This window comes from Stenella coeruleoalba (assembly GCF_951394435.1).
Source record: "Stenella coeruleoalba genome assembly, chromosome: 16".
Classification (NCBI taxonomy): Eukaryota; Metazoa; Chordata; class Mammalia; order Artiodactyla; family Delphinidae; genus Stenella; species Stenella coeruleoalba.
The window spans coordinates 63,501,434-63,522,322 of NC_137162.1; the positions used below are offsets into that span (position 1 = coordinate 63,501,434).

The 20,889-nt window shown below is 35.7% G+C and overlaps 1 protein-coding gene across 5 annotated transcripts in view; it reads left to right on the top strand.

Annotated features, from left to right (window-relative positions):
* The window catches only part of RUFY2 (RUN and FYVE domain containing 2), a gene marked incomplete at its 5' end in the record, with an annotated part of 54,636 nt that overhangs the window by 11,782 nt on the left and 21,965 nt on the right, over positions 1-20,889 (top strand). For 4 of the 5 annotated variants that reach the window (XM_079900403.1, XM_079900404.1, XM_079900405.1 and 1 more), the window contains 10 exons: positions 2,056-2,173; positions 7,223-7,324; positions 9,023-9,146; positions 9,340-9,401; positions 10,458-10,523; positions 13,426-13,495; positions 15,487-15,588; positions 15,692-15,808; positions 16,654-16,821; positions 18,793-18,890. In XM_079900403.1, the coding sequence (XP_079756529.1) occupies positions 2,056-2,173; positions 7,223-7,324; positions 9,023-9,146; positions 9,340-9,401; positions 10,458-10,523; positions 13,426-13,495; positions 15,487-15,588; positions 15,692-15,808; positions 16,654-16,821; positions 18,793-18,890 (1,027 nt within the window). Of the gene's footprint in view, positions 1-1,233; positions 1,304-2,055; positions 2,174-7,222; positions 7,325-9,022; positions 9,147-9,339; positions 9,402-10,457; positions 10,524-13,425; positions 13,496-15,486; positions 15,589-15,691; positions 15,809-16,653; positions 16,822-18,792; positions 18,891-20,889 lie in introns of all 5 variants that reach the window. The other variant, XM_079900406.1, reaches the window with a different exon arrangement.

Here is a 20,889-nt window from a genome sequence, read left to right on the forward strand (position 1 = left end):
CAGTTAACATCCATTACCACACATAGTTACAAGATTTTTTTTCTTGTGATGAGAACTTTTAAGATTTACTCTTAGCAGCTTTCAGATATACAATACAATCTACAATACAGTAACTGTAGTCATTATGTACATTACGTCCCCAGGACTTCTTTTATAACTAGAAGTTTGTACCTTTTGACCATCTTTACCCATTTCATCTATTCCCACCCTCCAACCCTGGCAACCACCAATCTGGAACGTGTATCTATGAGTTTGGTTTTGTTGTTTTTGTTTCTTCATATTCCACTTTTTCTTTAATTAGAGTTAAAATAATTTTAAAAATTATATATAATAGTGAAATATGTTCTTTTTGTACATGAATCAAACAACATAGAAGCACATGGAGCAAAAACATAATTTCCCTTCATTCTCTTCCATTCATCTCTCTAAAGGAATCTTTGTCACTCTTCCAGCTCTTTTCTGTTTTTCTTTCTTTCTTTTTTAAATTGAATTACAGGTGATTTTTTCTTTTACTCTAAATAAAATCGTGCTGTATTATTCTGTGACTTTCTTTTTTTCCCTATTTAAAAAAAAGAAAAACTTAATGGTATGGTTTGGAGATTTTGCCATTTACATAGAGTCTTTATCACATTTTTAATGGCTGTAAAATATTTCATAGTATATGTATACCATGACTTATTTAACTACTTTCCTCTTAATGTACACTTAGGTGTTTCCAGTTTTTTATCATTAAAATTATGCTGTAAGGACATCTTTGGATATATATGTTTGTACACATGTGCTAAGATTTCTTTAGGATTCTTAGGAGTAAAATTATTGGGTCAAAGGATAGAGGCAACTGATGTCTGTAAAGCCTTCACTGATTAATCAAACAACAGTGAATGTGTTTGTTTCCCCACATTTTTGCCTACTCTTGATATTCTCAGTCTCTGAATACTTCTTTTAATACATCAGGAAGTCAACAGTCTTATCTCAGGCCTTGAGTTTTAATTTGCTTTTTGAAAAACTTCCTTTTTATTAAAAAAAAATAGCAGTGACATAGGTCTTTATTTTCCCCCAGACTGCTGAAATGGAATTGCCAAATGATGGCCACGATAGTTACGTTTTAGACTCTTTTCTGAATATATTTTCCTTTACTTCCCAAAATATCATGAGGCATATCCTAACAGTCAAATGCCTATCTTGATCAACCATTATAAAGCTACTTTGTGCTGATTGATTTTTCTCCCCCAGGGAAAATTGCCTATCTTGCTGGCTTTTGGGTGGTGCATATGATAGGCACACTGGATCTACAGGAGATCTGGTCAGTATTAGAAGGAAACATAGTGATTTCATGGTTTTATATTACCCGAATCTCACATTCAAATAAAAGGAAAAGTAAAGTCACAATTTTTTGTGTTTAAAAGTAAAATAACTATTTGTCCTTGGTTTATTGAATAAACTGGTAAAGATCAGCCTGCTAGGGCCACCAGTCTTATTTTTGTACTGGTAAAGAATGAGCCTATGGGACTTCCCTGGTAGTCCAGTGGTTAAGAATTGGTCTTGCAATGCAGGGGACGCCGGTTCAATCCGTGGTTGGGGAGCTAAGATCCCACGTGCCGCAGGGAAACTAAGCCCATGCACTGCAACTGCTGAGCCTGCACACCACAACTAGAGAGCCCGTGTGCTCTGGAGCCCTCACGCCACCAACTACAGAGCCCATGCACTGCAACTACTGAGCCTGTGCGCCACAGCTATCGAGAAGCCTGCACAAAATAAAATAAACATCTATTAAAAAAAGAAAGTTAAAAAAAAAAAGAATGAGCCTAGTTGTTCTTCTACTTTAATTACCTACTTGCATATTTCTGATATGGAAAAATGACCAAGGTGCATATTTCTGATAGGGAGAATATCAGAATCAACAGGCTTCTGATCAACAGGGCTGTGTAGTGATAAGAGAGGAAAGGTCTGTGAATAATTGTATGTTAAGTTAGAAATGTTGAAACTAAGTATTTAACATGAGGTTACTACAGTTTTGTAAGTTGAAGTTACATGCATTATATTTTCTTTTTAAAGTAAGAAAATCATTTTTGAGTTATAACAAAACTATATGGGGCCCTTTGGAACTGGTGGAGAAGCTGTACCCAGAAGCAGAGGAAATAGGAGCTAGTGTCCGGGATTTACCTGGTCTTAAGTAAGTAATCTTATTACTTGTTCCTCCTTCACCGTAGAAGTATATTTACTGTTCCTTAAAAGTACCTCACAGTCTAGTTTATGATCTTCTCGCAGCCTTATGTAACCTTCTTGCATTCTCTTCTAATAAAATTCTGTTTATTCTTTATGGCTCAGCTCAAATTTCATTTCCTTTATGAAATTTTTCTTAGCCCCTTCAATAAGAATTAAGTGCTGTTTCTTTTATACTGCTATTATTATAGTCACTCTTATATCACTTACTTAAATTCTGCATTGTATTGCAGGAAATAGGCAAGTTCTTTTAAGATAGGATGTATCAATCACTCATTTCCGTTTCCTGAGTATTAAGCTGGTTTGCAGTAGTAGGCAGTTTTACTATTTGAAGACTGATTTAAGCTAAATCCAGGGCAAAGGCTCAGGAGATTTGAGTTCTCTGATAAGCCATTTATGTACCACAGGACTTGTGCAAATTACTTTTTTTTATTCTTAAAATTGGGATCTGTATTGTCATCTGCCTGTTTGACTAGATGAAGGTGCAGCTGGCCCTCGATATCTGTGGGTTTTGCATCTGCAGATACAACCAACTTTGGATCAAAAATATTCAAAAAAATTTTTTTCAGAAGGTTTCAAAAAGCAAAACTTGAATTTGCCACACCCTGGCAACTATTTACATAGTATTTACTTTATATTAGGTATTATAAGTAATCTAGAGATGATTTAAAGTATATGGGAGGATGCGCATAGGTTATATGCAAAATACTATGCCATTTTATATAAGGAGCTTGAGTATCCATGGATTTTGGTATCTGAGGGGGTCCTGGAACCAATCCCCCACAAATACTGAGGAAAAACTGTATATGAAATGTCCTAAAATCTGAATGTTCTAGCTAGTGACTCATGAGCGTTGAAAATTTTTTGCAGGTGTTTTGCTGTTAAGGCTAAGGTTTTATGTTCTTCAGGGTGTGATTAAGATAGAAGAGCTTACTTTAGTTTATCTTAATTCTTGTGAATGAGATAACTTTTTTTTTTATGCTTACCATTTTTTGTCAGATTATCAGTTTGCTTTCTCTTAGCTTTACAATTTAGGGTTTTGTATGTTATAGGGAATATGGTAGTGTTTTCTGTTATCACAACATCCAAATTTGCAAATTGTACTTAATTGAGTGATAAAAGTAAATAGCTATTCATTGAGTACTGTATCAGGGTAACAGGATAATTGTTTTACAAGACTTATCTCATCTAGCGCTTAAATCAACCTTAGGGTAGAGATTATTATCGTGATAATTGTATAGATGTGAAAAGTAAAGATCAAAGAAGTTACTTAACAAGTGGCAGAGCCAGGATTTAAACCCAGTTTTTAGAATTAAATAGCAAGTGATGTTCACATTTCATATTTCTTACAATGGTATATAAGGTGTAGCAATTTTTAACAAAGAGAGGAAAAGGGGAATTTAACTCTCAAAAAGAGAAATATAAGATTTGGCTTCATTTTAATATGAAGATACATGTTCATATTGTTTTTTAAAAGCCATACAATAAATAAAATAAAATGCTAAGCCATAAGAAAGTTGTTAGCTGTTTGAAGTGAAGATTAAGTTTCCTCCCACATTACCTGCTAAAATGTTCTCTGCATAAGAAAACATAAAAGTGTGAATGATGCATTTCTCTTTAAAAAAGTCGTACATGTTCTGTAAAACTTGGTTTTATTTTTACTAAATGATAAGAATTTGGATAAGAGAGATATGAGATTAAATTTTTTTTAGCAAGAGAACAAATCCACACTTCTATTTATTTACTTTTCAATAAGTTTAAATCCTTGAGGGGTATAGCATCACACCGATTCTGTGTCCTATGACCTTAGCAGGAAGGTTGCTTCAGAATTTGGTGCAAACCATGCCACTGTTACCATGAGCACAGGTTACCTTTCCCTAGATGGCTGGTTTTGTTCAGTTTGCCACAAGGAGTTACTGTGTTGTTTTTTGCTTTGTACACATCACATCTCTTGCCTAGATAGAATTAGTTTTCATCTTGAGCACAAATGCCTTCAGTTTTTTTTTTAACATCTTTATTAGAGTATAAATGCTTTACAATGTTGTGTTAGTGTCTGCTGTACAACAAAGTGAATCAGCTATATGTATACATATATCCACATATCCCCTCCCTCTTGAGCTTCCCTCCTACCCTCCTCCCTATCCCACCACTCTTGGTGGTCACAAAGCATCCAGCTGATCTCCCTGTGCTATGCAGCAGCTTCCCACTAGCCATCCATTTTACATTTGGGAGTGTATATATGTCAATGGTACTCTCTCACTTTGTCCCAGCTTCCCCTTCCCCTCCGTGCCCTCAAGTCTGTTCTCTACATCTGCATCTTTATTCCTGCCCTGCCACTAGGTTCATCCATACTGCTTTTTAAAATTCCATATACATGCATTAGCATTCGGTGTTTGTTTTTCTCTTTCTGACTTACTTCACTCTGTATGACAAATTCTAGGTCCATCCACCTCACTACAAAAACTCAATTTCGCTCCTTTTTATGGCTGAGTAATATTCCATTGTCTATATGTGCCACATCTTCTTTATCCATTCATCTGTCAATGGAACAATTAGGTGCTGTCCTGTTGTAATAGTGCTGCAGTGAACTTGTGTACATGACTCTTTGAATTCTGGTTTTCTCCCCCCCCCCCCCCCCCTAAGCAATAGTGGGCGTCCGCCCAGGGTTTAAGTATCTATGTTTAGTTTTTATGTACTAGTTTTTAAGGACCTTCATAGCTGTCTCGCATAGTGGCTGTAGCATTTACATTCCCACCAACAGTGCAAGAGGGTTCCCTTTTCTCCACACCCTCTCCAGCATTTATTGTTTGTAGATTTTTTGATGATGACCATTCTGACCTGTGTGAGGTAGTACCTCATTATGGTTTTGATTTGCATTTCTCTCCTGATCAGTGATGTTGAGCATCTTTTCATGTATTTGCTGGCCATCTGTATATCTTCTTTGGAGAAATGTCTAGTTAGGTGTTCTGCCCATTTTTGGATTGGGTTGTTTGTTTTTTGTGATATTGAGCTGCGTGAGCTGCTTGTATATTTTGGAGATTAATCCTTTGTCAGTTACTTTGTTTGCAAATATTTTGTCCCATTCTGAGGGTTGTCTTTTCGTCTTGTTTATGGTTTCCTTTGCTGTCTAAAAGCTTTTAAGTTTCATTAGGTCCCATTGTTTATTTTTGTTTTTATTTCCCTTACTCTAGGACATGGGTCAAAAAGGATCTTGCTGTGATGTATGTCACAGAGTGTTCTGCCTATGTTTTCCTCTAAGAGTTTGATAGTGTCTGGCCTTACATTTAGTTCTTTAATCCATTTTGAGTTTATTTTTGCGTATGGTGTGTTCCAATTTCATTCTTTTACATGTATCTATCCGTTTTTACCAGCACCACTTATTGAAGAGGCTGTCCTTTCTCCATTGTACATTCTTCCCTCCTTTGTCAAAGATAAGGTAACCATATGTGCGTGGGTTTATCTCTGGGCTTTCTATCCTATTCCATTGATCTATATTTCTGTTTTTGTGCCAGTACCATACTGTCTTGATTACTGTAGCTTTGTAGTATAGTCTGAAGTCAGGGAGCTTGATTCCTCCAGCTCCATTTTTCTTTCTCAAGATTGCTTTGGCTATTCGGGGTCTTTTGTGTTTCCATACAAGTTGTAAAATTTTTTGTTCTAGTTCTGTGAAAAATGCCATTGGTAATTTGATAGGGATTGCATTGAACCTGTAGATTGCTTTGGGTGGTATAGTCATTTTCACAATATTGATTCTTCCAATCTAGCAGAATGGTATATCTCTCCATCTGTTTATGTTATCTTTGTTTTCTTTCATCAGTGTTTTATAGTTTTCTGAGTACAGGTCTTTTGCCTCCTTAGGTAGGTTTATTCCTAGGTATTTTATTCTCTTATTGTTTCCTTAATTTCTCTTTCTGATCTTTCGTTGTTAACCATAAGATCATCTCAATAGATGCAGAAAAAACTTCTGACAGAATTCAACACCCATTTATGATAAAAACTCTCCAGAAAGTGGGCATAGAGGGAACCTACCTCAACATAATAAAAACCATATACGACAAACCCACAGTAAACATCATTCTCAGTGGTGAAAAGCTGAAAGCATTTCCTCTAAGATCAGTAACAAGACAAGGATGTCCACTCTCACCACTATTATTCAATGTAGTATTGGAAGTCCTAGCCACAGCAATCAGAGAAGGAAAAGATATAAAAGGAATACAAATGGAAAAGAAGAAGTAAAACTGTCACTGTTTGCTGATGACATGATACTATACATAGAAAATCCTAAAGATGCCACCAGAAAACTACTAGAACTAATCAACGTATTTGGTAAGGTTGCAGGATACCTTCAGTTTTAAGAAGAGCTGTGTACTCCCTCTGTCCCAGAGACACTGCTTATAGCCAGCAAAAATGGCCTGGTCCACAGCCTTTCAGACAAATTTGTTGTTTTAAAAGTTCTGTTCCCATCAGGCCTCCACGTTAAAGAGGAGATTTAATGTTTTAAACGACAACTGGATAAAAGAAACATTTGAAAAATAGCAAGCAGTGATTCTTTCTAATTAATTAGCATCTAGATACCTTCTTAGCTTTGTCATGATTTTTAAAATTCAGATATAATATCAGTTATTTTTTGAGAGCATTATATTGCCTTTATTGATGCATTTTGCATAATCATATTTAGAGGGCTAAGCCTATTCTGATAAAATATTTCTTGTGGAATTATCCTCACTATTTAGAGAGTCATTTTTTCCAAGACATAAAATGGTACCTAGATGTCCTGTAGGCGCAGATTTATCTTAGAGACTTAAAAAGCTCCCAGGGATTGGTTTGCATGCTCAAAGAGCTGACTTGAAACTAAGTCAGCTTGAAACTCTAGAAACTAAGATAAAACCGTGATAAATTGCTTTTTTCTTTATTAATGTGTACTTCAACAAAGATAGAAGATGTAGTCTATAATCTTTGGGCTGGGGCTCTTTTCTGACTGTTGGGTTTTGCTTTTCAGGACCCCCCTGGGTCGTGCAAGAGCGTGGCTTCGATTAGCCCTCATGCAAAAAAAAATGGCTGACTACCTGCGTTGCTTAATTATTCAAAGGGATCTCTTGAGGTACTACCATTAAATCATGTTCATTTTCATTTTTTATTTCATTTATATCCTGTTTCCCAAAAATGGTTGAAGATATAGTATGAAAGGATATGTAAAATACATTACGATGGCATAAAATAAAAGGAGGAGCAAAATGAGATAGAGAAGCATAGTGGAGACATAACGTGGATCAAGAACTAGCCTAAAAAATGAATACTGTAAGATTTTTATTGGCTGACAAGGTGGAAATTTATATGTCGTATTTCTAAGTTTTAATTTTTTCCTAAATTAGTTAATTCTATGAATAAAAATTTGTATTGGAATTTGGGGCTTTAATTCAGGAGGTTTCTTTTTAGATCTTGAATGTCCAAACTACTGCTTTGATTGTATTGTGGGCGCTTTTTAAACTGTCAGTTTAAATTGAAGGCCAAATGTTTAAGACAGACTTTCAAAGCAAGGATATCAGTTCTCAAAGGGAGTGGGCCCATGGCAGCCCCTCTCTTCGCCCTTGTTCTCTTAGAGTGCCTCTGTGATATTTTGGAGAATCTGGTCTTTTTTTTTTTTAATGTTTTCTTCTTTTAAATTTATTTTTATTTTTGGCTCCATCGGGTCTTTGTTGTGGAATGAAGGATCTTTTTTATTGCGGTGCTAAGGCTATTCGTTGCAGCGTGCGGGCTTCTTTCTAGTTGTGGCGTGTGGGTTTTCTCTCTGTAGTTATGGCACGTGGGCTCTGTAGTTGTGGTGTGCAGGCTCCAGAGCACGTGGGCTGTGTAGTTTGCAGCACGTGGGCTCTCTAGTTGAGGCACACGGGCTTAGTAGTTGTGGCTTGTGGGCTTAGTTGCCCCTTGGCACGTGGGATCTTAGTTCCCCAACCAGGGATCAAACCCTCATCCCCTGTACTGGAAGGTGGATTCTTTACCACTGGACCACCAGGGAAGTCCCTGGTCGTTTTTTATTTTACTTGTGACTCCAGTTGTACATCTTGGTTTTCCCATTTGTTAAATGAGAATGACCATGCTTTAAACGCCTTCAATTTCTCAACGATATTCTGAAGGTTAATTAAGGTGATTAAGTAATATACATGGGACTTCTTGAGGAAGGCATGAGACAGTGATAAATAGTTTTCTGAGTATTAGTTGTCAAGTCTTAGTTTTTAGGCTGTCCTATTTCTTTCACAAGTCTCTTGTTTGAACATTTTTTGGGATCTAGATATCCATAAATATCTTTAATGCTTATCTATTAAGAGCACTTGCAATAGATATACCAAATGCATTGACTAGAAAATGGACTTGAAATGTTTCTTATGTTCGTTTCTCCACATTAGTCTTTATCCTAAGCGTCTTAATAAGTCCTGGGATGAAAATTCAACTGTACTAAAAAGTATCGTAATCAGATCAGCAGCAGTCACTGTATCTTTCGAGAGTCACAAACATTCCAGGGCTCAATGCTGCTCCCTTTTTTTTTTAAATCTCTGTTTGCTTCTCTTTTCTCTCTCTCAAAATTCCTTTTCCTCTTTTATCTCCTTCAGTCCGTTTCTTTTACGTTTTCTTTATAGACATTTAAATCTCAAAAATTTTAAGTTATTTGCATATAGAAAGGCTAATTTCAAGTTACCTAATTTATATTGGTTCCATTCTTGTAATAAGGTATTGAGATTTTAAAACTTAGTTTTCAAAATAAATTTGTAATGTAAGATTTTTATTATTTTAATTTTCACAGTGAATTCTATGAGTATCATGCACTAATGATGGAAGAAGAAGGAGCAGTAATTGTTGGGCTGCTGGTTGGCCTGAATGTGATAGACGCTAATCTGTGTGTAAAGGGAGAGGATTTAGACTCACAAGTAAGTGAGAATGACTAGTGCCAAATGCAGAGTGTTTTCAGTTTGTACTGTTCCTCTTTGATCCAGGTATTACTCTAAGTTGTAAACAGTGCTGTTAAACACTAGAAAAAAATTAGGGATGAAAGTCAGTTGTATGCTAAAGGTACTTCTAGAATTTCCACCCTCTAAATAAGAATAACTTTATTTACTTTAGGTTGGAGTGATTGATTTTTCCATGTATTTAAAGAATGAAGAAGATATTGGAAATAAAGAAAGGTATGATTTTCATAAGTTATTTCACATGTTGTATTTTATATGTAGCTCTTTACAAATCAGTATGAGGTCCATCTATTTGCAATGTGGTTTTTATTTCCTTTTTTTCTGTGTAGTTCCTGCTTTGTTTTGTTTTCACTTCCATTTACTAGGTTTACAAAGCAAAAATCACTTAGAACGAGGTTTTAATCTGAAGTATGACTTCTGGTCATACCAGTAGTTCAGAGACCCATTTTCTTTTTTCTTTCTTTATTTTTTGGTTGTTCTGCATGGCTTATGGGATTTTAGTTCCCCGACCAGGGATCGAACCTGGGCCCTTGTTACTGAGAGCATGGAGTCCTAACCACTGGACTGCCAGGGAATTCCCCGGAGACCCATTTTAATAGTCAGCTCTGTTTCTGTGATAAAAAGAAATGAAAGCTTATTATTCATAAGCTTACAAATGCTGGTTTATTTTAAGACATAACGGTAATCATTTCACAATATTAAATGTATCATATTAACATGTTGTACACCTTAAATTTACACAATGTTATATGTCAAATATATTTCTTAAAAAAATAAATGGGGCTTCCCTGGTGGCACAGTGGTTGAGAGTCCGCCTGCCGATGCAGGGGACACGGGTTCGTGCCCCGGTCCGGGAAGATCCCACATGCCGCGGAGCGGCTGGGCCTGTGAGCCATGGCCGCTGAGCCTGCGCGTCCGGAGCCTGTCCTCCACAGCGGCAGAGGCCACAACAGTGAGAGGCCCGCGTACCGCAAAAAAAAAAATTAATGAATTAATAAATAAATGCAAAAGTATTTAAAAACGTACTAATGGTATTGTTTAATATTAGCAAGTAATTTATTTAACAAAAGTTATAGTTATTTAGTACACAGCTTGCTGCTATATGATTATAAAGATTCTTGGATTTTATTTTAAAGGCAAGATAACGTTGTTTTACCATTATGGTTTAACACAATTTTAGATAATTTAGATCTTTTATGGGGTTTTTTTTTTTTGGTCACCCAGTAAAATACCTTTCCAGTTAGCACAAAGCTGCTTTTTCCCCTCCTCTAGGAATGTTCAAATTGCTGCCATATTAGACCAGAAGAATTATGTTGAAGAATTAAATAGACAACTGAAGTAAGTATTATGGACACATGGATACTTAGTACATTCTGGATGTTGTCTTAGGTTTTTTTTTTCCCCCCCTTCAGGTCATCTTAACCCTATTCCTTTTTTCTAAGCATCTTTGAAAAGGGGTTGAGGGGATAGAGAGTGAATGGAAATTGAGAATACAGAGAATTATTGGAAATAACTGATTTTCAGCAGAAAATGAGAGTCATATTTTTAAATAGAATCTTCAGAGACATTTAAAAATAGAATTTCAGACTTATTCCTCTACCCTTGAGAAAAAAAGGCTAGATAGGGTGAAAGTTTATATCATTTTGGTGGTTCAAAAATTCATTTTTCCGGGCTTCCCTGGTGGCGCAGTGGTTGAGAGTCCGCCTGCCGATGCAGGGGACACGGGTTCGTGCCCTGGTCTGGGAAGATCCCACATGCCACGGAGCGGCTGGGCCCGTGAGCCATGGCCGCTGAGCCTGTGCGTCCGGAGCCTGTGCTCCGCAATGGGAGAGGCCACAACAGTGAGAGGCCCACACATCGCAAAAAAAAAAAAAAAAAAAATTCATTTTTCCTACTTCAAAGGACTTCACGTGTCAGTGTGACTGTCATCTTCCATGGTGGAAGTTTTCTCCTTCCAATGTCACCTGGTCATTGAAGCTGTTAGTGAATACTCTATATGGGAAGAATTTCTGAGATCTTGTGTGTAAAATAGTATAGTATAGTTCTGTCTAGTAGAAATATAATGTGAGTCACAAAGGTAATTTAAAATATCTAGTAACCACATTAAAAAAATAAAAAAGAAACATGAAATATGAGATATTTTATATATTTTGTTGTACTGTTTTCAAAATTCAATGTGCATTTTACACTTACAGCACATTTCAATTCAGAGAAGCCACATGTGGCTTATGGCTGCCATACCAGATAGCACAGGTATAGTGAATAATATTTACTACATTGTTAGAAACAGACTGTTCTCATTAACTAAGATGAATAATTCAAAAATGGCTATCTCTGGGTGATATTATGAATAATTTTAAAATTTCTTTATACTTTTATGTATTTTCTGAGTTTCACTCAATAAACATGCATTACAATCCGAAAATACAGTTAAACATTTTCCCATTTTAGAAAAAGAAACTAATAAGTTGTAACTCTTACTTTGTCTCTGAAGTTGGAGAGAGAAGAAAGATCTTATATCAGTGTCTTTTCTTTTTTCATCATGGAGTTTTAATAATTGATATAGGAAATATATGCATATATATATGTATTTTGTAATTTGTATTTCTGAGATTGTATATCTGAATGCAACCTTGTACTGCTTATTTATTTACTTTTAAATTTTGACTCACTATTTGGGAATAGGTAATATATTCACATAGTTCGAACTTCAAAAGGAACATAAAATGAAAAATTTCCCTCTTCCCTGATCTCCAACCATCTGGTTTCCCTCTTTGGGAGTAATTAATACACTAGGTTCTTGTGTATGCCTCCAGAGATACATAAGGTAGCATACTTTTTACACTAGTCTGTATTTTACTATTCTTACTCAACTGTTTATCTTTAGAGTTTATTTCATTCAGTTCAGAAGAGCTTTCTCATTCCCTTTTCAATTATGTGTATTATTCAGTTACAGCAATATTGGTACCTTACTTTTGTATATTTTATGTATTAATTTTTTGTTTGTCTCTTTAGAAAGTAGTTCTTGTACATTTAGAATATTTCAAAAGTATAGAAAATAGAAAAAATAGAACTCACTTATTATCCTTCACTTAAAGAAAAAAACTGTTGAGGGTTTATTGTTTTTAAAAGTGCTTTTTGATTATTATCTTACTGATTCTCACATAAAAGTAGGGCACATATCATTGTCTGATTTTATAGATAAGGAAACTGAAGCTCAGAAAGGTTTTACAACTTTGAAGGTGACACAATTACAAAGTAGAAAAGCAGGGACTATAAACTTGGTCTTCCATCTCCTAGTCCTGTACTTATTACATATCACCATCAGGATACCCTTGTGCTGTTTGTGAAAAATTCAAGTTGTTTACCTAAGAATGATTGTATTTTAAAAATGATTTAATATGAGTAGAAAAACATTTTTCTTGTTTCATCAGTTAAACTAATATGCCATTACTTATTTCTGAGGCTAGTGTAAAATTTGTTGAATCTATTATAGATTTTACTGCAACGTATACAGCATATTTCATTTTATTAGAGAAAGTCTGAGATGGTAGAATCAAGCAGGCCTTGAAAAATGACTCAGTAAAATGTACAATAATGTCCAATCTTGATCGATTTAAGTAAAAATGCACAGAACAAATTTGTTCATATACTGTAACCTGACTTTTGACTCTATCCTTGAAAGACGGGTGATTGCTTAGCTGCAGGCTGATTGGATACCTGATGCTGGGTGTCTCATATTCACATTTCCCAAACCATGGGTGAGTTTGGAGGTCTTTAAGTTATTATGAAAGTGGAGAGGGTGAACAGATGGAGCTTGTGTTGAAGACCACTATTTACAAGCTTCATTAAGCCACTTAATTATAAAGTGGACATTTAAAATTCATCCTAAATTTAAAATAATTTTGAATTTAGTTTTAACAATATTTAGTAATCTTTGTGTGGAATTTTAATTCCTAAATGTTATAAGTTAAATGTAAGAAGGACCCTAAGAAGACAGCAAAATATAATGAGCAGCACCAAATGGAATTTTAATGGAAAATTTTATTCTTTTGCTACAGATTTTATTGCTCTGTTAGTCAGATCAAGTTCTCCAACTTAATGAAATTTCCCAAAATCAAAAATTCAGACAGGGCAGTTGGTGCATGTCAGTCAACATGATGAGTCCAGGATAACATACTTTTTCTTGCCTTTGTGAGTTTGTGTGATTCTGAATGAGTTTTTTCTTTATTAATTTCAGCAGCACAGTCAGCAGTCTCCATTCAAGAGTTGACTCTTTAGAAAAGTCAAATACTAAGCTGATTGAAGAGGTATTGTCACCTAGCCGTGGATAATTGCCTTTCATGGACCTAGTATTGGTGATCCTTTTCCATTTTAAGTATGAATGCATTAAGCGTGCACACACACAAAAACACATTTTCATCATTATGATGGAATACTTATAGTGTAGTTGTAATTGATGATCATAAGTTCTAAAGAAACCGTGTATTCTCCGGCAAATTCTTAGGTGAATCTGTGAATTGTTTGAGATACTCAGCTTCTAGAAATGAGCCCTAAAGATGAAATGCATACAACTCTTCTATAAATAAGCCATGAGTCTCATTTTTTAATCTGGATGACCTGTACCCCCTATAGTTAGGAATTACCATTAAAATGATCCTGTCCCTCGTGTTCTCCTATTCAGATTACTTTTCCTTACAAGCATCAGTCCATGATCATGTACGCCCTTTCTCCACACTCCCATGTGTAAAACTCATCCCATGTGCTCTGGTTTCCTGCATTGTCGAAGTAGTTGTCTGGTGGTTGCAGAACCAGAAATTTACCCCAGCTCTCTTTTTTTAAAAAATTTTTTTAAAAACTTCAAAAAAAATATTTTGGCCATGCCGCACAGCTTGTGGGATCTCAGTTCCCCAGCCAGGGATCGAACCTGGGCCACAGCCGTGACAGTGCCAAATCCTAACCTCTAGGCCACCAGGGAACTCCCTCAGATCTCTTTTTAATACTATTTATAAAGTTGCTTTTGAGATAAGTTGTGTTTTTTTTGTTTTGTTTTGTTTTAATCTATCTAACCATAGAATTATTGCTTTCCGGACTTCCTTGGTGGCTCATTGGTTAAGAATCTGCCTGCCATGCAGGGGACACGGGGTCAAGCCCTGGTCCGGGAAAATCCCACATGCCGCGGAGCAACTAAGCCCATGCGCCACAACTACTGAGCCTGTGCTCTAGAGCCCATGAGCCTAGAGCCCGTCCTCTGCATCAAGAGAAGCCACAGCAGTGAGAAGCCCGCGCACCGCAACAAAGAGTAGCCCCCACTCGCTGCAACTAGAGAAAGCCCGCGCAGCAATGAAGACCCAATGCAGCCAAAAATAAATAATAAAAATAAAACAAATAAATAAATTAAAAAGAATTATTGCTTTCCATTTTCAGAATTATTTAGGCTAGAGGAAGAAATCTGTTATTAGTGCTATGAACCCTACTTTACATGTTAATTAAAATTCATATTTCTTTTAGAATTGGCTTAATTTTCCCAAACCAGGAAGCACATGACTGTTTGCATGACTGCATTTTCATTTTGATAGTTTAGGACCATTTGATAGTTTGATAGATTGGGACCATTAGAGAGAGCTCCTCACTAGTTTGTGCCTCTTGACCATAATAGGCGCACTGTGAAGTTCGAGTTGCCTTTCTGACCAAGTGTTGAGAAATTTATTTGCAAGCCAACATTGGGGAGTAGTTCCTGCTTTCCTTTCCTAGAATCCCTCTTTTCATTCTAGGCTTCAGAGCCAAGTCACTTAGTCATTCATATTTAACTCTGAGGGTGAGAGCTGTCTCATATTTGTGATCGTCAGTCACTCAGCATGCCCAGATTTCACAAGGGTGTCCTATTTGATTATCATGAATGTCTGTGTTACATTTTCAATAATAGCAGAACTTCCCTTATAGATGTTTTTGCCTTTACACAAGTCTTTACAGTCTTACTGTTTACCATATAATTCTTCATAAGCTTACTCATGCACTTTGTATTCAGGACATATTATAAATCAGATAAGCAATATGTTTCTACTAACATACGATTTGACTGGTTAACAAAAGGAAATAGAAATAAGAGTATAATTCCTTTAATTGGTATCTTGGGATAATAGGAGCACATTTTTCTTACGAAAATTTCTGTAGATGTGAGAGATATTTTACAAGTTTTCGAATTTTATTTTCTATTGTTATAGTCATGAACATAACCTGTAAAGCAAGTATAAATACAGATGTTTAAAATCTTTTTTTCTTGCCCCTGTTTTATTTTTAGTTAGCAATAGCAAAGAATAATATCATTAAACTCCAAGAAGAAAATCATCAATTACGAAGTGAAAATAAATTGATTTTAATGAAAACACAGCAGCACCTAGAAGTAAGTATAGATTGATTTTGGGGACTTTTGCATAGACTGGATATATCTGTGCTGTATTAATAGTAGTGATTATAGAATTAAAAGTTTTATGTTTTCTTCCTAGGTTACCAAAGTAGATGTGGAAACTGAGCTTCAAACATATAAGCATTCTAGGCAGGGGCTAGATGAAATGTACAATGAAGCCAGAAGGCAGCTTCGAGATGAATCTCAGTTAAGACAAGTAGGTTACATTACAGTTACGTTAGAAAAAATGATAGTTTACCCTTAAGCACCACCTAAAATCTCTATCAGCCTTATCTTCCTTGGTGTAGGATAGCAATCTGATCCCCTTAGTCCCTTCAAATTCTTTAAAATCCCATTGTGTCAGTGTTTTTTAAACAGTGTTTTTAAACTATGTTACAGTCTGTGTTTGTGAAATGAGTATATTGTGACCAGCATTACAAAAAATAGAATAGAATGATGTATTCAGATATCAATATTCAAATAGTAAAGTCATATTTAAAATTAACTTATTTTTTAACCTTTCTAAATTATGAAATACTGACAGAAAAATACAAATATGTAGCTTGATGGATTATAACATAAATACCTGTGTAACCAACCCAGGTCAAGAAGAGAGTATTGCCAGCCTTTCCATCCCTTTTGCTTTTTGTCTTTAATGTTAGGATCCTTCTGATGTAAAATTCTTGAAGAGAAGAAATTAAAACTGTTTGTGAAATGGGATTTTTGATTTATCTTTGGCCTTTACTGATATGGACTACTTCATTACTTTGTTTAAGGAAAATTAATACTGAGTTTATGAGGCATAAGAATACATAATTCTCTAGCCATTAAAATAGTGATAATTAATACAATGTAGAAAATGCTTTCATTTAACAAAACGTGCATTTGAAAATGTTTAGAATGTTCTTATAGGGCCTAGTTGATTCCCTATAGTGGGGCTTATAACTCAAAAGGAGTAGTCTGCATAATAAATAGTAACTGTTTTTTGTTGTCATTACTTGTTGTGTATCTGACTTTGACATCCTGAAGCAGTGTGTGAATTGAGGCTGTATTGAATTGCAGGATGTGGAGAATGAGCTCGCGGTACAAGTTAGTATGAAACATGAGATTGAACTTGCCATGAAGTTGTTGGAGAAAGATATCCATGAGAAACAAGATACTCTGATAGGCCTTCGACAACAACTAGAGGAAGTTAAAGCAATTAACATAGAGATGTATCAAAAGTTGCAGGTAAGGAATGTTCTTAAATTCTTGGAACTTCTTGTTATATAAATTGAAAATGAGGGACTTCCCTGGTGGTCTAGTGGTAAAGAATCCACCTTCCAATGCAGGGGATGCGGTTCCATCCCTGGTCGGGGACTAGGTTCCCACATGCAGTGGGGCAGCTAAGCCCTCGCGCCACAAATACTGGACTTAACGCGCCTCAATTAGAGAGCCTGCGTGCCGCAAACTACAGAGCCCATGCGCCCTGGAGCCTGCGCATCACAGCTAGAGAAGAGAAAACCTGTACCCCACAACTAGAGAGAAGCCCATGCGCTGCAACGAAAGATCCCGTGTGCCGCAACGAAAGATCCCGTGTGCCACAACTAAGACCTGATGCAGCCAAAAAATAAATAAATAAAAAATAAATTGAAAATGAATGTTTGTATGAAAGATTCGGTTTTTAAGAGATGAGCGTTTTTATTTTTTTTTTTTGCGGTTCGCGGGCCTCCCACTGCTGTGGCCTCTCCCGTTGTGGAGCACAGGCTCTGGACGCGCAGGCTCAGCGGCCATGGCTCACGGGGCCAGCCGCTCCGTGGCATGTGGGATCCTCCTGGACCGGGGCACAAACCTGCGTCCCCCGCACCGGCAGGCAGACCCCCAACCACTGCGCCACCAGGGAAGCCCTATGAACCCATTTTAATTGTGCCATGTCTGTAGTAAAAACCAGTGACTTCCTAAATGGAAGCTGAAGAAATGTAGCAATGTCAAAGAACAAACAAAAAAATTACCTGAGTTTGTTTCTTAACGCTGACAGATTAACAGATGAAGCTTAAATCTTTTGGGAAAATTCAGTCAAAATGTGCAAGACATTTTTGTAAACTTCTTTACACAGTATAGTCCTAAGAGATTTAATTTTGATTGAAATGCTTTACTGTAATTGTTACACATTTTCTAATAAAGTGACATTGCTGTTAAGTAGACTTGTTGCCAAAAGCCCTTTACAATTTAATTTGAAAAAATAGCATATTTTACACGAGTTTATTCTGTCATCTTCTGAAAATATTGAAGGTTGAGGTTTTTTTTCCTTTATTACTTTTTTTTTTTTTTTTGACCTTGCTGCACAGCTTGTGGGAGCTTAGTTTCCCGACCAGAACTGAACCAGCACCCTCGGCAGTGAAAGCTCAGAGTCTTAACTACTGGACCACCAGGGAATTCTCCCTTTATTACATTTTAAATGAAGACTAGTTGTAGTAGTACTGCTTTATATCTAGGAGTATTTTATTTTATTTTTAATTTATTTTTTATTGAAGTATAGTTGATTTACAATGTTGTGTTGATTTCTGCTGTATAGCAAAGTAACTCAGTTATACACACATATACATTCTTTTTTATATTTTTTTCATTATGGTTTATCCCAGGATATTGAACATAGTTCCCTGTGCTATACAGTAGGACCTTGTTGTTTATCCATTCTGTATGTTACATGTTGCATCTACTAACCCCAAACTCCCAGTCTATCCCTCCCCCACTCCCCCTCCCCCTCGGCAGCAACAGGTCTGTTCTCTGTATGTGAGTCTGTTTTTGTCTCGTAGATAGTTTCATTTGTGTCATATTTTATATGCCACATATAAGCGATATAATATGGTATTTCTCTTTCTCTTTCTGACTTACTTCACTTAGTATGATAATCTCTGGTTGCATCCATGTTGCTGCAAATGGCATTCTTTCTTTTTTATGGCTGAGTAGTATTCCATTGTATATATGTACCACATATTCCTTATCCATTCATCTGTTGATGGACATTTAGGTTGTTTCCATGTCTTGGCTATTGTGAATAGTGCTGCTATGAACATAGGGGTGCATCTAGGAGTATTTTAATCAACAAATAAACTCTGCTCATTTCAAAGTAACAATCCCATAGCAAAATGATATACAAAGCTTATAGATATTCAGGTTTAAAAATCAAAACCACTGTAGCTTTTATGTTTTTCTAAATAGGGTTCTGAAGCTGATTTGAAAGAAAAAAATGAAATAATTGCCCGACTAGAAGAAAAAACCAATAAAATTACTGCAGCCATGAGGCAGCTGGAACAAAGGTACAGCATTTCCAGTCTTAGTTTCTTTTTTCCTTTCTTTACCCCCCTTTTCTTTATTCAACTCTGACACCTGCCACAAAGACCATTAGGAAAATTTAGATTAGGAATTTTTTTTAAAGCCCAGCAGAATTTTGCCTTTTTTGTTTTGGCTGTTGCATGGAATCAAGTTGCTTTATATTAGCCTGATTCATTTGAACTTGCCATTTTGTAGATTTTTTAGAAAGGCCTAATATCGGCAGTTTCATTTGGTTCAATGTATTACATAAAACAAATACACAAACAAAAACCTCGAAAAAGTGAAAAACGAACAAAATCCATGGTGGAATTATCCCTGATTGATTTCCATGCATATTGATTGTCATATCCCTTGTCATTCACCATCCCTTTATGTGAAATCAAGCTTTCTGAGTTGGCAGTTTAGTTGTGTTTCTTTGAGCTAGGACCCTCAGCCTAACCCAGGAAATAATTTTGTTTAAATTGAATTGTTTTATATTGGCATTTTTCACTTTTATTGTTGGAAAGTGTAATGTATTTCCATTGACCTGTCATGTTGGTGTCAACATATGTCTTATCATTGCTTTCTTTGAATCTACTTATGAAAAACATAACTATTAATGCTTTATTGACATGAATATTCTTTTATTGACATCCTCTTTCTTCTTTTTTCTTTTTTGTTTTCTTTATCCCCATTTTTACATTTTGGACATCTTTATTACCTTTTTCTGTTTTTGATTTCTGTCCATTCCATTATGAAGTGACAATGATTTGTTAACTCAAACTAGAACAATTGCAATGTCATTGGTGAAATGTGCCAGCAGTGACACTCAGGACCAGTACAAGCTGGTCAAAGATATATCTTTCTGAAAACCACTTGTATTCAAACAGACTAAAAGAGAACCAACAATTTTATAATATATTAAATTGAAAAAGAATTTATGCTATTATGTATTGTGAAAGGGTATTAGGAACCCTGTACACTTATTGATCAGCTGCTGTGGTAATACACTGCCATAAAGCAGAGTGGGTGCACTTGGATTTCCAAAAATTCCTCATACCTTGTGCACAAGGGCTTATTTGAGTATTGACCCTTTGAAGGTCAGAATTTTCAAATGCAGTTTTATCTTTTTAGCTACTTTTTGATGGAAAATATAAAAATTGTTTAATAATAAGTTAATCTTTGGTTTCACAATGTGTTGGCACAGACTTTTTTCCCCATTGGCCCACTCTTTGCCTACTAGCTCCTTTACTGATTTTTTACTATGTTTTAAAATAGTTTATAACCCAGATTGGCCATCATCTTATGCTTTAGCTCCTTGATTTTCCAGTTCCCCTTAGCCCTCTTCTGTGATAGCACAACTTCAAGGCCTACCTCACTCTGACTTTTATTTTCATTTCTGTACCCTTAGAGAAAAGCTTGGGTCTCCCATCTCTCCATCTTAATATTTTAAATTTAAATTTAGAGATAACTTGAATGTTACACTTAACTCTCTTTTTTTGGAAGTGGCCTTTATACTTTTGAAATGTGTGAGGGTTGCGCCATTGGCATGGTTTTAAGGAAGAAAAGAAGAGGTAATTTTTTTGGTTAGTTGAATAGAAATTTCTCTTTTGATCCCCTACAAGGACTTAATGTCCCTTGAATACTTGGGAGATGTTTTCTTATAAAAGTAGTGACGTTAAATCTAAGAAATCCTAGATGGCCATAGGAGGCAGGGAGTGGAGCTAAGCACAGGGAGAAGCAATGACTTACAAATAAAAGCAGAAAAAAAGAAATACACATTTTAAGCTAATTTTAAAAATTCAGTGATGAGGAACAAAAATGATCTCTAGAGAATGTTGCCAACTAGTAATAAATTCTTTTGAATCTTAAAACACATATACACACACAAAAAAAACATTGGCATAATTTAGTAAATGTATAAAGATTCTATAGGGAGGACTTGGCTGTTATTTGAAGTAATTGCAGGTCTTTGCTCTTGGCCTTGTAGCACACTTGATTCCT